The sequence below is a fragment of the Impatiens glandulifera genome, chromosome 2, assembly GCF_907164915.1.
Source record: "Impatiens glandulifera chromosome 2, dImpGla2.1, whole genome shotgun sequence".
NCBI lineage: Eukaryota > Viridiplantae > Streptophyta > Magnoliopsida > Ericales > Balsaminaceae > Impatiens > Impatiens glandulifera.
The window spans coordinates 67,875,975-67,895,201 of NC_061863.1; the positions used below are offsets into that span (position 1 = coordinate 67,875,975).

At 31.1% G+C, this 19,227-nt stretch overlaps 1 protein-coding gene and 1 long non-coding RNA gene across 2 annotated transcripts; one reads left to right on the forward strand and one right to left on the reverse strand.

Moving 5' to 3' along the window:
* The first annotated feature begins 7,254 nt into the window (after positions 1–7,254).
* LOC124925334 lies at positions 7,255–11,258 on the forward strand. The gene is made up of 3 exons (XR_007098307.1): positions 7,255–7,371; positions 7,778–9,541; positions 10,396–11,258. It is a non-coding gene; the product is annotated as an uncharacterized LOC124925334 (long non-coding RNA).
* A 4,563-nt stretch (positions 11,259–15,821) lies between these two features.
* On the reverse strand, positions 15,822–18,019 carry LOC124926499 (signal recognition particle receptor subunit beta-like). Its single transcript, XM_047466734.1, has 7 exons — positions 17,836–18,019; positions 17,481–17,691; positions 17,294–17,376; positions 16,879–16,965; positions 16,638–16,786; positions 16,432–16,563; positions 15,822–16,338 (listed from the first exon to the last, which is right to left on the reverse strand). Exons 2-7 carry the CDS (start codon positions 17,641–17,643, stop codon positions 16,149–16,151), a joined length of 804 nt encoding a protein of 267 aa, XP_047322690.1. The 5' UTR covers positions 17,644–17,691; positions 17,836–18,019; the 3' UTR covers positions 15,822–16,148.
* Positions 18,020–19,227: the final 1,208 nt, after the last annotated feature.

Genomic DNA, 19,227 nt, shown 5'->3' on the forward strand with positions numbered 1-19,227 from the left:
TGCCTTATCAAATTGAAATTTTGTGTTTGTTGACTTGTAATTAAGATTGATTCTGGTGATCTGGTCAATTCTTATTTATGTGGCACATACATGTATTTTTCATTTTTGGGATATTGATAGGATTGTCAATGTTATTTTTACTTTTATTAAGGAAAAAAAAAATATAACTATATTTATTTATTTACACATTAATTAACATTGTTTAAATCTAGCAATAAATTAAAATACAAACACGTACAACTCTAATAGTAGGCTAGTTCAAGCTGAATAAAATTTAATAATTTATGTAGTCTAAGAAGCATAAAAGTTCAAAAATAACACTTAATCAACAAGTTATTAAAAATGTCTATAAACATCTTTCAGTATATATAACACAATTTACAATTAAATCAAATCAAATGAACAAAGTAGAGGATTCTGTAACTTGTTCTTCTTTCAAACCTAATTATTTAAAATGTACACTGAATCTGAGTTTGAATAAAATATACATATATATATATTTAAATTTATTTAAAATTTTACATTCAAACATTAATTTAAATAAAATAATATGGTAGAAATATACCTTTTATATATATATATATATATATATATATATATATATATATATATATATATATATATATATATATATATATATATTAACAAACTTAATAACATTTTTTTAACTTAAAACTTAGCTATAACTCAAACTTCTAATTGTTTGAAAATTAAATTTAGTGATCATATATATATATAATGATGCTTAATTTTTAAAGTTTCCCGATTGCCGGGTCGAGAGCTTTGGTTAATTTAGATATATGTGAGAGTAAATAGATACTTGGGTCGGATTGTGGGTTGACCCGCCCATAAAATTAAAACGGTTAGAAATAAAATAAAAAATGTTATAGGTATGGTTCGAATTTGCAACATAACAAAACAAATACAACCTTTTAACCAACTAGGCTAATAACACTTTATATTTTATATTTAACCCAAAATTTGATAAACGCGTGACATTTTAACAATATAATTTCAACTTTTTAACTAACTAATCTATATATATATAATGATGCGTAATTTTTAAAGTGTCCGGATTGTCGGGTCGAGAGCTGTGGTTAATTTGGATATATGTGAGAGTAAATAGATATTTGGGTCGGATTTTGAGTTGACCCGCCCATAAAAATTTTACCGTAATATTTTTTTCACGGTTTTTTATATTATTACTTGTGTAAATGCACGGGATACATGCTAGTTTATATAATGAGAGAGATTGATTATAAGTTGTGGCCAACTTTTTGGCTAAGCTTTAAAGTAGAAAGGCAATTCCTTTCCTTTCCTCTATTCCATAAAACGTCAACTAGTGCAATTCCCTTTTAATATGCTACATTTTAAATTGAAGTTCCCATTTATTATAAAGAATTTCCTTAATTATTATGAGAAAAAGTAGCCTGAAAAGTTAATAAATAAGCTTTTGTAGATGAGTTGGTTAAAGCATCCTTTAGTAAGCGGGAGGTTTTGAGTTCAATTCTTAATCAGAGCAATTTATGCGCTTTTCTCGGTCTTTCCATTTTCGATTTATGCGCTTCCCTCTCCAGCTTTCTTATTCTGCAACTTTGACTTTCTTCTTCATTCCTCCGCGGCTTCAACTTTCTTCTTTCTCGACTTTGAACATCGGCAATTTTTTTTCTTCCGAGTATCTTCTTCAGCAAGTTCGAAGATGATAAACATTCAATGGCGAATAACAATGTTTTCGAACAACTCAAATTCTAAAATCATTTTACTTTAATTTTCAGGAGAATTAATTTCTTTCAACTACATCCAACTCCAACACTAACAAATTTAAGTTCCTGAACATAATAATCTTATAATTAGGGTTATCTCGAACATTATCACCATGTTCGGGAACTTAATATAATGTTTAAAAAAAAATTATTTTTATTTTTGGTTTCTAGATCTATATCAATTTACAAAACATTAGGCCTCGTTTGATCTTTGGGTTATTGGGATAAACTCAGATTTTATCCCAAAACTCAACCATCACATCCTAAATCAAATCAATCATTTTATAAATTAAAATACCAAAATTACCTATAATTAAATATTTTATTTTATATTATAAAAAAATAATATTAATATATATATATATATCTTATATTTATTTTATTACATTATAAAATTTATTTTTATATAATTTAAATTAATAAATTATTTCATTTAAAAAAATTATATTAATTATATTAAATAAAAATAAATTCAAAATATAAATAAAATTCTAACCAACTATATTATCTAATATACCATTTAAAATTTAAATTTATTTTAATGAATAATTATACTAGAAAATTAAATTAAATATATTTAAATAAAAATATTAATTAATTTATAAATATATCTCATTTAAATTAAATATTTATAAAAAAAAAATTATTATTATTATTTTTGATATAAACTAACTTTAAATTATCCTTCTAAATAAATATTATAATAGATTTTCTTGATTTTTGGTTATTATATCATAAGATTTATTTTATTTAAAATTTTATATTATTATATTAAATAAAATAAATACACAATATAAATAAAATTATAATATACTATATTATCTTATATAATATTTAAATTATAATTATAAAATTAGTATTCATTTAAATTTTAATTGATGTATTAATAAAAGTTAATATTAATATATCTATAATTTTTAATATTTATTTTATTATATTATATTTTAAATTTTATTTGAATGTAAATTAAATTAATATATTTGTAAAATGTATTGTGAGAGAGAGGAGAAGAGAGGTAGGGGTATTATTGGTAATAAAAATTAAAAAACTGATTTTTTCCTAATTTCATCAAAACAAAGTTATTTGGGATAAAACCCGATAAAACCTCAATAACCCAAAGATCAAACAAGGCCTTAGTTACACAATTAGAAACAAAACCTAAATATTAGAATAGACTCACTGATATTACACATTTTAAACAAGTTATGTTTCTGGATCTGTATCCATTAACAAAAACTTTAGTCGAAGAACTACTGAAACTACTCTTAGTCACAAAAATAAAACCCAAATATTATAATAGACCTACTAATACTACAGAGTGTTACATATTTTAATCAAGTTAAGTGTTTGTTTTGGTAATTACAAGTTAATGTTAGTAACAAAACTGAGTTATAGTGGAGAATCTTAAACTCATTTACAAATTTAGCTAAAGTTATATAGATTTTCAAATCCGTCAAAGTTATTTATAGATTTTCAAATATGGTCAGAGTTATATAGATTTACAAATTTTGCTAAAGTTATCTTAAAGTAATTTGTTACATTTTTAGTTATATAGGTCTAGAAATGACATAAACATTGAATTTGCAGTTATATATATTTCAACATCATCGATCAACTCAGGAATTATTGGTTTTCCATGAGACCCTTTCCTGAGTTGATCAATCATGTTGAACGAAGTTGGATGATGATGAGAGTTGTCAATACGAAGTTGGAAGTTGGAGATTCGTGAATGGAAAGTGAGAGAGTCGAGAGTCGAGAGTCGTGAAAGGAAATAGTTTTTTTTAAATGAGGAGGAAAATATAATATATATATACGATGAAAGACGCGAAATATCATTATCTCGAAACGCGCGAGTGACATTTCGCACATTTCCATTAACTCGAAATATCACTCTCGCACTTTCATCTAAATCGTGTGAGTTCAAAAACACGATTTAAATGAAAGTGCGAGAGTGATATTTCGCGCAAATAAGCGGTAAATTGAGTGCGCGAGGGACAATACGGACATTTCGCGGGACGAAAAGCTCCTTTCGCAAAATTTATCCAGGGGTGTCCTTTTTTGAATTTAGACTTCTTGTAGGGCCATTTCATCAAATTTCCCAACTTATGGGATTATGCAACTTTCTTTCTTGTCATTAATCCGAATTTCAACCTTATTTATTTATTCATTCATTGATTCTAATTCAGTAATTTCATCCTCCATATTCTTTTTTTTTATTTATTTATTTATTTATTTATTTATTGATCTATTGTAATGGGAAATTTGATAATATGACCCTAAAAAGAAGGGTATTTTGATTTTTAACCTCTATAATAAATGGTTTGTTTTTTAACCTTTTTTTAAATTTTTTTCCAAAAATACCCTCAATAACCTTTTTACTTTTTACATTTTTTTTCTTTTATCTTTTTTTTTCTTCCTTCTTTTCCCTCTTCCTTTCCCCCCGTTTTCTCCTTTCCTCTTTCACCCGACTTCCGACGATTCTCTTCCCCCCTTCCCCGGCGGCCATCTTCCCCATTTTCTCCATCTCTATTCCCGGCGACAGTTGCTTCAGCCCCAGCCCCAGCCGCCGTTGCTTCCTCGAGCCCAAAGAGAACCCAATAAGATTCTTTCGCTCTTCTTTTTCATATGCATATGTTCAATATGCATATGCATTCATATGCATTATCATTTCAAAACACATCTAGATAATATGCATTCTCTATTTTTAGGGTGGATGTTTGTATCCGATCATTTAGTGATTTTTTGTGCTTGAATCATGTTTGTGTGAAATTGTGTTTATGGGTGTTCTTTGAATAGTTTTAGTTCTTTGAATAGTTAGGGTTGAAATGCTTAATCGAATTCTTTGAAAAGTCGAATCATTGTTTTGCTTCAATTCTCTGTTGTAAAGGGCAGGACTGTATGTGTTTTTTAAATGTTCGTTCTCCTGTTGATTGTTTCAGTTCTCATGCTTCAATAGTTAGGCTTGAGCATGGGGCTTGGGCGTGGGGCGTGGGTCTTGGGCGTGGGGTTACGCAATATATAAAACTAATTAATAAGTTTATTAATAAGTGAGGATAGCTTAGTTGGGAGAATGTCAGACGGAAGATCTAAAGGTCAGGTGTTCGATCCACCTTCATTGTAGAAGTTTTTTTTTCTTTGCCTTTTACTTTATAATTAATGAAACAGCGAAGCAGAACTTACAAAATTGAAATAGGAAAAATACCCAACATTCTCATTATCTCCAATGTGAACTTAAGTTTCTAATATGAGCTAAAAAGGTAATCTTAATCTAGGATGAACCTTGCTAAATCTATATTCTTGTTTTTGTGCTTGCATTAATCGACTATAACAACTTTTATTATACATATCTATGTAACATCAGCAAATGTACAAAGTCTTCTGGTTTTTGGCAAAAAGAAAGAGATATTACAGTGTGCAATTGAGGGTCAGTTATGGAGCTTTGTTGTTGTACTTGCAGCACAAAATGGAGCTTTATGAAGTAGAAATTTGAACAAATTACTAGTTGTTGTGTAATATATATGTTGTACTATTTGCTGCACTTGAGAAAAGCCTCCAGTGTGTTATGGAAGTGTGTAATGGAAGGGTGGGATTATAAGTAAGTCAGGTACTTATTTTCTCAGTTGTCTCTTTCTCTCAACAATTTACAAATTGAATTCACTAATGGGATTGTGCAAATCATGTATATTATACATACATTCTTATTCTTGAAAAGGAATCTCAATTCTTTCGTTTATATCTTATAAATCTTGTATTTTTTTGTATATATAAAGATTGTTTACTTAAAATTATTGAGAGCACAAAGCAACAAATAAATTGTTTTTTGCCCAAAAGAAAACAACAAGTGCGTAACATAAACAAAATTCATCATTAACCAAAACATAGACAAAAGAAATAGGTTTGAAACTTAGAAACTAATTATTCAAATGGCTTGTTTAATAATTTTCTATTTGAATGACTTTGAGAAGATTATAATGTAATTTTTATAAGTCACACAAACACCATTCATTTCTATTTATACTAATTCAACATCTATGAAAGAATCAATGAAACATATAAATTACTACACAATAAATAATGAAATTGAATTAATTATTCGCCCCAGGCCCATAACACTTGTACACCCCGAAAAAGGCAGTCCTATATAGAAAATTCAACAATTAATATAATATGCATCAAAAGTACATGAATGTTTAAGATTTGTATATTAAAGATGTATACTTGTTCTTGTTATTGATGTGGTCCCAATCATCCCAACCACCATGAGCCACAATATTAGCGAAATAAGTATGAGCGTAAACAATTCTAGAGTATTGGCCCAAGAAAAATTGTACACACAACCATTTTGAAAAAATATTCATACATATCAAAATCATTTCAATGTTGTACACACAACCATTTTGAAAGAATAATTCATACATATCAAAATCATTTCAATGTTGTACACACAACCATTTTGAAAGAATAATTCATACATATCAAAATCATTTCAATGTTTATATATATCATCACTCTGTTTAAAAAATTTCCAATAGAAAAAAAAAACTTTTGCAGTGAAGGTGGATTGAACACCTGACCTTTAGATCTTCAGTCTGACACTTATTAATAAACTTATTAATTAGTTATACATATAACGTGGCCCCACGCCCCACGCCCACGCCCAAGACCAACGCCCCACGCCCAAGACCAACGCCCCACGCCCCACGCCCAAGACCAACGCCCCACGCCCAAGACCCACGCCCCACGCCCAAGCCCAAGCCCCACGCCCCACGCCTGTCCTGCCCTTTACAACAGAGAATTGAAGCAAAACAATGATTCGACTTTTCAAAGAATTCGATTAAGCATTTCAACCCTAACTATTCAAAGAACTAAAACTATTCAAAGAACACCCATAAACAACATTTCACACAAACATGATTCAAGCACAAAAAATCACTAAATGATCGGATACAAACATTCACCCTAAAAATAGAGAATACATATTACCTAGATGTGTTTTGAAATGATAATGCATATGAATGCATATGCATATTGAACATATGCATATGAAAAAGAAGAGCGAAAGAATTTTACTGGGTTCTCTTTGGGCTCGAGGAAGCAACGGCGGCTGGGGCTGGGGCTGAAGCAACTGTCGCCGGGAAGAGAGAGGGAGAAAAGGGAAGGAAGATAGCTGCCCGGGAAGGGGGGAAGAGAATCGTCGGAAGTGGTGAAAGAGGAAATGAGAAAATGGGGGAAATGAGAGGGAAAAGAAGGAAGAAAAGAAAAGGAAGAAGAAGAAAAAAAAGAAAAAGAAAAAAAAAAGAAAAAAGAAAAAAAAAATGTAAAAAGTAAAAAGGTTATTGAGGGTATTTTTAGAAATTTTAAAAAAAAAAGTTAAAAAACAAAACATTTATTATAGAGGTTAAAAATCAAAATACCATTCTTTTTAGGGTCATATTATCAAATTTACCATTGTAATCGATCAAAATACAACATATTCTGAAGTCCGATGATCATCATCATCATCGAAGAAGAAGACAAGCTCATCGAGCGTTGTTATCGCAGGGAAGTTGCTGAATCCTCATCGCGAGTCCGCCTTTTTGCGAGAGCTTCTCATGCTTTACCTACTTAGGTTAGGTTAAACTATTTTCCATTATTTTGTTTGTATCGCTTCATTTGCTTCTCCCATTATTTTAAGGGTTTGCGCCCTCTTCAGAAAATCATCATTCATAACTTGAGCTACTGAAATTGATTACAACAGAACATTTCGACCTTTCATTCACCTGTAAAAATTATGGGCTATGGCTTGCTTTTATCAAAGATTTTGTAAGGTTTTACGGGAGGAGGAGGAGGAGGAGGAAGAACTCAACTCCTTCATCAAGTCTGGCTTGATAGATAGATAGATAGATAGTTCTTAATTAATGCTTTACTACTTGCATACATACATACATACATGTTTAATTGAAACTCTGGTACTGTCGATTATATTTACTTTTTACTTCTCTATGCTGCATACATTAATGGTGTTATGGGGTCAGGAAACACACTCCGACCGCTCGCTCTAACAAGAAGTACACCACCGAGGATATCTATTTTTTATATCTCAATCTCAATTTCAACACGAATCGTGATCTCCCTGAATCTGATTGCTCGACGGCTTTCCTAGCTGTAGACACCCTATTGGAGGAACTGTTGGAGTGAAGAGCATTCCAAAAGACTGCCAACAGAAGGGATCGTACATGTGATAGTTTTCTTGCTGAGGTTTTAGCTCTATATCAGTTAACGTCACGTCAACACACGGCATGTGGTCGCTGCAAGCAAGGTGAACTGGTTTTACAGTGTAGGTCCCTTTTATCCTTTCGAATGTGATCCCCGATAGAGCCACTGCAGACGTTTGGTTCTTGCATTGGCTTTTATCACAGTAGTATTGGTCAATTATGATAGGGAATTCAACTTCCGATACTTGAATATTCGAGAAAAGTACTCCACTCACAGATCCCGATCCTCCCTGTGTATCAATCAATGCATATCAATCAATCAATCAATAGGTTCATAATTCGTAATAGCTCATCTTTTGAACATGTTTTTATTTTTACCTGCCATGTTTTTATTCTCGCACCATTCATTGTGTTTTTCATGATAACATCTCTCACTGTAATGTTTGAGACACAGGCTTTTGTCGCATCCCTTCCTAGGCTTCCGATACTAATTCCGTGTCCTGGTCCACAGTTCACATTGTGTATGTACACATTTGTGCACCCCGTTTGGATGGAAATACAATCATCCCCTGTAGAAAGTAAACCACAGTTTATATTTTCTTTTCTTTTTTGTTAGTTAATAATATTGATTCATTTGAGCAAATTACCGCATGCTAGGTTGGAGCTTCTGATTAACACGTCTCGTGAATTCTGTAAGTGAATTCCATCTGTGTTGGGACTATCGCCTGGTGATGAAATGGTCAAATCGTGTACGGAAACTCCCATACAATTGTCAAACTTAAGGTGACATTGTGGACTGTTTTGAATGGTTATGCCCATGACTGTCACGTTGAAACTCCCATAGAATCTGAGTGCCTGTAGAGTAGAAATGCAATTTTAACGAAAAAATGTTTCACTTTCCAAAATAAAATTTTAGATCTATATATGAAATGTTCCTTACAGTTGGCTTAATTCTAGGCATTTTTTCTTCGTATGAACTGTTCATCTGTCAAACACATAAGTTAGTTGTAGGAAATATTATGATGCTGGGGAATATCAATAATCTGAAATTGGAGGGCAAATATTTACCGGCAATGTGAAATTTCCTTCTAGGGTTATGTTCAATGGGATAACTAGTTCAGCTTCATCATCTACAGGATCATTGTAGGGAAAGCCTTCCCACCAGACCGAACCTCTTCCATCGATGGTGCCTTGTCCTTGGATTGTGATTCCTACTAGCTTGGTGAACTCGAGCCATTGCAATAGACCAGAGCCCCATGCTTCAGAGTCTGTTGGAGCCATAATTGTGCCATCAAGCTGCCAGGACACAAAGACAATTGAGCTCTGTAAGTGCCTAGCTATATTACCTTTGTTTGATCACACTGAGATGTGAAATGGGTATAGTTTTGTTGTCATTGGAAATTTTAGCTGAGATTATGATGACTTTTACGGTTTTACCTGAAAGATTATATCTTGTTGGCAGTAGGGACCAGCGAATGAGATTGGTCCAACAAGAAACTCGTACTCTGATGGAACAACAATTGTTGATCCCTCAACCTTACAAGCAGCTGCCCATGCTGCCTGAAATGCCTGTTTTGAGCCACGGTATAAGATTTCTTAGCAACTTGATAGCATTTCACCTATTTTCTGACAATACCCTCATTTTTTAATCATTGTGAATTAGCTTGTTTTCAAAAGTAAAAGTCATATTTTTGTCAAAAATTACAATTGAAATATTGAACATAAAATAAGAAACTAAAGCAGGACAACTCCTTAAGGTTACTAATTCATGATATGCTGTTAGTTTCTATGAATTACTGAAAATCTGGGCCGTAACAAGAATCATTTTGGTGGGCCCCTTTTTCACATTTGCATGTCCACTTGTGGTCCTCCGCATTTAATTTAATGTCTTTTTTCACTTTTAAAAAAAAAAATTATTCTGGTGTGTTTACTAGACATACAATTCAATAAACTTGACAAAATTCAATGCTCAGATTTATTCATTAACGAGGCATTAGATTCACATTAAAGTTACATATATTACTTGTCATTCTTTAGTTGTGGTATAACCGTATGCATATGCTTGGGTACTTTATTTGGTTGAATCTGTTGCAATAAAAGTTGATATGGATGGCCTAGAAGAATTCTCCAACCATGCATTATCGATACTTTCATATCCAATTTTGTTGGTTGAATACAAGTGGGTATAAATTTTGTTGGTTGAATACAAGTGGGTAAAAAATTTGTTGGTTGAATACAAGTGGATTTCATACGTAGATGCCAAAAAGTAGGATTAGTCCACCTATACCAATTCTATACAACCTGGCAAAAACATATTGAAGTAGACTATGACATGCATTTAAAGCAGCCAATGAAGTAAAAATTGGAATTTGTGTTTAATTATGGGTTCCTTATAAAACTATTATAGCATAGAGTTCTCAATTATCAGTGTTTTACAGACATGGATGTGCGACTGCATCTTCTTGCTTTGGGAGTTTTAAATCAGTAAGCAGTTATATGACTTGCATTCACAATGATATGGCTTGTAAAAGAAAACGAAAGACTTACCTCAGTGTCATCGTTAGTCCCATCTCCTTTGGCACCAAAATCTAGCACATTGAAGACAGTTGAAGGGACCTTGTCTGGAACTTCAACTGGCGGGGAAGGGTGAATGTTGGGCTTTGGACTGGGTACAGATGAAGATGGTGGGTTTGTTATAGAAGGAGGTTTTGTGTTTGGCTTATGGCTGCCATGGCTTTTCTGGTGAGTGCTTCCATGGCTCTTTCCTTTCTTCTTGTATAACGTGGCTGTATCATCTCTGTTTTTTTGTCCCCATTGTTTCCCCGTTCTTGCATTGCAACTGCCCATATTAGATGATGACCAAACAAGGCAGGATATGATAATCATAAATGTGAACCTTCTTGAACTGAATGTCTCCATTCTCAGTGTAATGTTGAGGATGGGAAGTCAGGGGAGGATAGATAGATATATAGAGAGAGAGACAAGTTTTGATGATGCATAAGCTAGAGAATTCATGATGGTTTGGTTTAAATAGCAACTAAAAAGCTTACAGAGGTTATACAAGAGCCATATAAAATATAATTTGTTAATATGCTATTCATTTATGTTTCATTCTCTCTTTTTTTTTTTATATATATATATATATATTTGAATAACTTCATAGGGTAACAGTTTAAAATTAATGTAGCTGGTCCCCATTTCTTCACATGGAAGCCTTTAGCTGCTGCTTTTGAATCATCCAGTTGATCATGTTTAAATGTCATCCATGAGTTTAACATGCCATGAGTTTTTATGAGCTTCATCTCTTTGAGCCTTCAACTGGTGGTTTTATTTATTTGTTTATGAAAAGAAAGAAAGAAAGAAAGAAAGAAAGAAAGAAAGAAAGAAAGAAAGAAAGAAAGAAAGAAAGAAAGAAAGAAAGAAAGAAAGAAAGAAAGAAAGAAAGAAAGAAAAAGAAATAGTCCAGTCCAGCTTGTTACAGTTAGACATTCTATAAAGGTGTTAAAATTTGGAATAGGGACATTATCAAGCATTCTCATTAGTGCCCGTATGTCACAGTTAGTGGTTGTGTTTGGTTTCAAGAACCTTTTTTTTTTTTTCTGCATTTATGATACATATATATATATATATATATAGTTGATCAAATTTGATTGGTAAAAAAGTGTTATCTTTTGCCTAGCTAGAGATTAGGTAGACTAATAATTATTGGTGCTGGTTGATGATCTTTGGTTGTTTGATGCAAAGCATGATGATATATTAATATGATTAAGACTAGGAGAGAGTTTTGTGTTGAAAATCTTATTTGATCGTATTTGTAGAGTTTTATTTATGTATGAATGAATGAATGTATTTTCTGAGATAGATAGATGATTATTAGTATTATTATAAATGGGGTGGTGGGATAATAAAAAGATTTGAAAGTGAGTGACATAATAAATAATATGTGTATAGTGAGTAGTAGTGTTGCACTCTTGGTAAAATGGAAAAGGACACACGTGAGTAGGTCTATAAGTGTCAAAGGGTGTACTGATTAATAAAACAGGCCATTCTTTCTTTCTTTCTTTCTTTCTTTCTTTCTTTGTGATCACATGCAACGTTCACGGGCTATAGTTTACTTATATACTTTGTCTTCTTAACCAATTTCAATCTCTCTCTCTCTCATACCTTACTTTACTTATTATTATTATTATTATTATAGTTTACTACTTACATTTTTTTTCCTCAACCAACTCTGGCCTGCCTGCCCTAGAGATGTTTGTTTTATGGGTTTATAATTGGAGATGAGTGAATTCATATAAAAATCTTGGATTTGGGGGTTAAAAAAAATAATGTATTTGTTGTATTTTGTTTGTACATACAGAGACCAGACCGACTGATAGGAGGAGAGTGAGTGAGTGAGTGAGTGAGTAAGGGAGAGATGGGGATCAATTAAGTTGACTAGCCAGGTTTTTTCAGGGTATTTTGTCTGGACTATATATGTGGTTGGCATGAAAAACCATATATGTTATTAGAGAGAGCCAGCCAGTATAGATAGATAATAGATAGATAATAGATAGATAGATAGATAGATAAGATGGTATGCGTGGTCTAGTCTAAACTTTGTTTGGACATCATATTGTTTTTATTGTGTCCATACATACATCTCTGAGCTACTCATATTATTATTATTATTATTATTATTATTATTATAGAAATTTCAGTTATAAAGAAAAGAGGAGAAATCCGTGCTTGCCCATAGATTAGATTAGATATATTGAAGGGTGGAGGAAGGGGGGGAAGCCTTTAAATTGTACTTTGAATAATAAGGGAGTGAGTCTTGATTGATTATTGAGTGTTCATGTGTTGGGAGGAATATTTAATTAAGGCTGTGATGAGACACCATTTCAATGAATGAATGAATGAATGAATGATTTTTGTGCAGCAATGCAAGTCTTGTGAAACCAAACAAGCTTATTATATTTTACTAGAAATTTCAGGCTATTTATTTATTACTACTTACTATGACTTTATAATAACATGAATATAGAATGAAATGGAATAGAATGGAATACCTGCTCTTCTGTATTTTCAGTTTGATTTATTTATTTTATTTATTTATTTGGTGGATTTCATTCTGTGATGGACATAAGAACACATTGACAACAGACAGTGAAGCAAATATTATTTATATAACATACAGGAGATTGAGAGTGACATTCCAAGCCGTCATTTTTATAATGAAGAAGCTCTCGTGAACTTGTATTAGTAGCAGCAGTCCCCTCCTCCACTCTCTCTCTCTCCTCTCGTGAACCCTTTTATTTATTTACTTATTTATTTCTTTTTTTTGTTAATATATAAAATAAAATAAAAAGTTGGAATTCCAGATTTTGGTAGAAAAAAAGAAGATGGTGGTTGCACATGAATTAATTATTATATTATTGATTGCTGAATTAGAAAAGTTGCAAGTTTGAAGGTCACGAGAAACAACTAATTAATTAATTAAATTCACAGGATTTTAATAAAACTGTCTACTTTCCCATTAATAATGGCCAGGAAATTCTATTCTATTTTAATATATTATTTATTGATAGGCCTTAATTATTTGATGACAATTCTTTATTGAATTGGATTGTCATGAGAGATTTTTCTCTAACTGACATTTGAGAAATCATCTATGCTAGGAAATAGGAATGGGTTTTTATTATTTTGTCGCCACTTGTTTGTTGTTATTATGCTACTATCACCACCACCACATAATATATCAGAAATGAAAAGGAAGGTGATTTTTCATTTATTTTATTTTATTTGTGGCCAGCAATGACAATAGCAATCCATCATCACCCAGACCCCCCAACCTCACGGATCTGCTTTTTAGCCTTCTCCCCCTTGTTAACTAAACCCTAATTAAAACCATGCTATGATCTTTTTGTTTTCTATTTTCAAAATAATTTAATTAAAACCATGCCAAGTAGAAGACTTCAAACAAAAACAACTACCTACTACAAACTTCTCATTTAATTATATTTATTGAATTAATGTTGTTCTAATTTATGTCATTTGTTTACTTCTGAATTTGTATTAAAAACAATAATAACAAAAGTAAAACACAACAACTAACTGAAACAGCCAAGGGGCAAGGAGGAATCTTTCACCAAATCAAAAATCAACCACCCCCAATAACTAATTACAACTTTTTACTAATCAAATATTATTATTATTATTATAGCAGACAGGCAAGCAGGCCCATGTCAACCAACATAAGAGAATTTTGGATGTTTTTGTCTCATTTTGTACAAATATGATCAATTCTTTTCCTAATTCTACTTCATTTCATTTCAATTCTTTCTACTCTCTTTCTCCCTCTTAATTTTTTAATAATTTAGAATAAATCAATTATTTGGAGGAGGAATTGAGGAATCAAATTTGAAATTACAAGTCAATTTTATAATTTCACAAATCAACACACAGTTGTGTACATATGTCTAAACTGGGAGAGCTTTACCCATTTTACAATTTCCTTTCACAAAATGTTAATTAAAGGAGTACACTACATATCAATTCTCAATATTGGTTAGTTACAATGTAAAAGGAATGCATGCTTATCATTCTTATAGAATATATCTCTTTAGGTTAATTTAGCCACATTGAGATGCTCAACTTCAAATAAGTTAGGACACCTTTCTATTCCAAAAATAATAAATACAACCTTTTGGAAACTACTAATGCAATAATGCAAGAACAATTTGTATATATATATATAAAAAAAAAAAAAAAAAAAGTGGAATGGCACGTATTTTATTTATCTGGATATGATTATGACTATTTTTTTCTTTTTCTTTTTTTGTTTATATAAAATTACAATGAATGAATTCAAAAAACAAAAAATTCTCTTCACTCTATAATCTAACTAATAATTTTTAAAAATCTTATATCAATTAAAAACACTATCTGACTAGCTAGCTTTAATTTTAACTAAGACAGTAACTTACCCAAAAAAATTGATAACAGCAGTGTCAAGATGCTTTTGGGATGGGAGGCTTCCTCCCTTAAACCACTTAATTATATATATATATATATATATATATATATATATATATATATATATATATATATATATATATATATATATATATATATATATATATATATATTATTATTATTGGTACTCGACTAATTGCACACAAGCATTGAAATTTGTTTTTATTTTTTTAATGATCATGGTAAAAAAGTTTTATATAAGATGTCATTATTAGATAATATAAATAATTAATTAGACAATTAGTAGCAAATAAATGCATGTGAAGTTAATTAGTTTAATATTAATTGTGTAATGATAATGTATATATTATGTAATAGACAGTAATCACCTACTTATAAAAATGTTTATATGGACTACTCATGTCCCAATTAAGGCTGAGATTTGGATCCGGAGGGGATCTGGGTAGAGAATGAAGGTCGGTCGGGTGTGATGACTAGCTAGGGATGGTTCAAGATTTAATTCTGACCTTTTGTTTTGTTTGAGGGAGAAAGGAGTCTTCTTCTTCTTATTATTATTATATATATGCATTTGAAATCATATATAAGAAACTAATATAATATAAATACATACTTACTTAGATTGGTGCTCAATTACTACAACATACTATAATATGTTAATCATGCAATATGCTACACTACCTACTATTCCTATAGGGTTAAACAGATAGCCGCAAGCACACTTAACTAGGCGCAGAATTTGTCTGGGGCTCGCAGAAGATCTCTCGAGAAGACTAGGATATAATAAATACTTAAAAAACATATCATTTAAAAAACAATAATAAATTAGAGAGTGCAAGAAGACAAATCGCATCTTCTACCCTTGTTGTCACTTCTGTCACCAACCATAAAGAAAGAAACTCTGCTTCAAATTATAATATTACCACAAGAAAATAACACCCCGACTATATAACATGCCTTAGAAAAAAAAAAGCTAAAAGACTAACAAACAAACAAACAAATAATAAGAAGAATATCAGGAAATTACCCAAACCTAAAACCATTTTTTTCAAATTTCAAAATAAACTTCAAACAAAGAGGCTTTCTTAGTTCTAACCCCTCTTCTTCTTCTTCTTCTTTTTGGCTCATTTGCCTCTTCTGAAGTAGTAAGTAATAATACATTTTTAAAACAAACCATATCCGTCAGAGAGAGCAAAACATTCAAGATTCATTCGATTCAGGCACTCACATGTTCCCTGATAAATTGCTCCAACTGAGATATTTCTCCAGTCAAACCGGAAGCTTCTGCAACAGCCACTCTATTGAGGCACTGTGAGAATGCAAAAGATTCACCATCTACCCCCAGCACGTACTCATTAGTAATATCTGCTGATGATAGAGCAGTTCTCGAAGCACGGAGCTTGTCACTGTGGAATTAATTTATCAGTTAACTACATACACATATGTATGTATATATATATATATATATAGGATGACGAAAAATGAGACTGTTTTCCTACATTTCTTTCTCCAGTTGTTTTCGGATGAACTCTTTTGTGTGTGCAGTCACTTTATCCACTTTGTTACACAAGATCAGCATCGGAACTTTCTTCTTTACAACACTTGCCATCGTCAAGATGTCATAGAGATACCTAAATTGTGCATATAAAACATCAAGCCCATTTCTCAAACTACAAAGATATGTGTTAGAAACTTATTTACTTACTCTGAAGTTGCACGCAAGTTGGGTAAGAATTCAACTGCATCAACCACAAAGACTGCGCAAGCTGCTCTAGCCAAGACTCCGTCAAGTTTTGTACGAAGTCGGGGATGCCCAGGAACATCCACAACGTGAACAGGCTTAACCTTCCCCTTCTGGGCATTATTAACATGCAATGATTATTAAGATGAGAAGCAATTCTTTCAAACATACGCGTAAAATGAAATTCATGATCATTTTTTCCCACCTTCTGCGTTTCAGAATGAAGCACGAAAGTTCCTTCGTTCGGTTCCATAGACGTCACGGTACCCTTATGGGAAGAGCCGTCTCTTAGCTGTAAATAGTGAGATTTACATTCATTCATAAACCAAGTAAAACAATGATAAGCACACAAAGTATGATAAAAAGCTGATGAGATGACATCCAAGAAGAGGAATAAACAAGGGATAGAGTGGAACAGCGATGTCCACATTCCTACAATTTCAGAAACAGTTAACTGTATAATTATGTAATGAAAGTTTTAGATACAAAAATGAGACACACACATTGAAGTGTCTCCAAGTGGGACTAATATATTTCAGTTAGTTGGGCAATGAACAACATATCATGATAAGGAAGAATTTTGTAATGAACCCCCCCCAAAAAAAAAAATGTATGCTTACTTGGTAGAAAATAACAGTTTTTCCACTTCCACTGAGACCAGAGAGAACGATGGTATTCGATTTGGTACGCTTGAAGAAGCGTGCTGCAAAATAGACATGAAAAAAAAAAGCATCTATATATCTATCTAGGGGGTTGGTGAATTTTGGTGAAAATTGGTGACATTATTATTATTATTATTATTATTACCTAACAAGAGGAGAAATGTGGTGAGTAAGACCACTGCAATAGCAGCGTAGAGTTGAAGTGGCGGTAGGGTTCGAATAAAAAGTTGTGCTTGACGAAGCCATTGCTGCAATTGAACATTCCACTGCTCAATGAAGGTCTTCCATTGTTCTAAGGCATCCTCCATCTCCGTTATTATTATTATTAATATTGTATGCCGCGGCGGCGATCAAAACTAGATTCGTACGAGCAGGGAATTGCATCAACAATTAATGTAATTAAGATATATATTTATAAAAGCCAAAAAAAAAATGTGCAATCTAAATCAAAATCGATGGAAACACAAATTAGAGGAGATATAGATGTAGAATTAACTCACGGGAGGAGGAGGGAGAAGAGAAATTAGGTTTCCACAGTCAGCTGGCGATGCGATGCGCCTGCCGCCTGCCTGCCTGCCTGCCTGCCTGTAATAAGTGTGAAAACTCTGATTTTGGAGAGAAGAGATCTGTGAGAGAGAGAGAGAAGAAGAAGAAGACTCTCTTGACAGACAAGTCAGTCACTGCTTTCTTTCTTTCTTTCTTTCTTTCTTTCAAGGTTTTGATATCGAGCCGGTTCTATGCTCTTTGGACCGGCCCAAGAACATTAAAAGGTGGATCCGCCCAAGCCCAACTATGATTTTAAGTCTTTTTATTAAACATTGAATACACAATTTGTGAATGATAAATAAGACTCAAATATTCATAAAATATTAAAAATACCAAGAACCTGAAATTGCATAATTGTATATAAAATAAGATTCAAAAATATATGTCTATCAAATTATCCACACTTGTTCTTAAAAAAAATTATGTTATAGATTTGGACTAAGCTCAAAATCAATTGGACATTTAAACATTTGTTTCAAAATGTTTTTTTATTATCTAACTAAAGAACAACTTCAATCAAAATATTTATTTATTTTTTTTTTTTTAAATGTCAAATCAAATAGTAATTATTCTTAAACCCAAAATAATTTTTTTTCATACATCAACTTTTACAACTTTTTAATATCATCTCATTATAAAATTTTTATAAATTACACAATAATATTTTAATATCACCTAATTATTTTAAATTTAATTGTAAATTAATTATAAAAATTCAAAAATTACAATATACAAATTAAAAAATATACTGACATTGAAATAAAAAATTATCCGTACAAATAAAAATGAGATAATTTTACAAATTTTGAAATTGCTGTATTCTTCTTACAAATGATCAATCAATCCATTTTGAAGTACGATGTTATCTTTTTTATTTCAAACTTTTTATATCGAAGTACGATGTGATCCTTTTTATTTCAAACTTTTTTATATCAAGATATAAATTCTTCTAATTAAGATGTGAGCTATATAAAAGATCTCATAGGATGTTCTTGCATATGTTGAAACTTGAAATTGAACAGACCCACATTTTGAAGAAATTAAAAGAGCTTTCAAACTAATACATTTAATAAATATTTCAATATTATTGGAGAAAGCAATACTGATTTATCGAATTATTAAATATTGATGATTTATTTCATATTTTGTAGTGTTTTTATTTTTTTATATTTATGTATTATTTTAGTTCATGAAGTACATTGTATGTATTATTGTATTTTATATTTTATATTTTTTATATTTTTATAATTATATTTAAATACAAATACAATACGGTAATACACAAAATAAACATTGTATAAAATAATACAGTGTGATAAAACAAAGATTATTTAAATATTATTGTT

What these genes read in the sequence shown, in the direction of transcription:
- LOC124926499 (XM_047466734.1), bottom strand. Translation starts at nt 17,643, where the DNA reads ATGGAGGATGCCTTAGAACAATGGAAGACCTTCATTGAGCAGTGGAAT. An exon ending in TTCATTCTGAAACGCAGAAG is followed by an intron (nt 16,787 to 16,878) that starts GTGGGAAAAAAT and finishes AATAATGCCCAG; the next exon opens with AAGGGGAAGGTTAAGCCTGT. An exon ending in AAACAACTGGAGAAAGAAAT is followed by an intron (nt 16,339 to 16,431) that starts GTAGGAAAACAG and finishes TTAATTCCACAG; the next exon opens with TGACAAGCTCCGTGCTTCGA.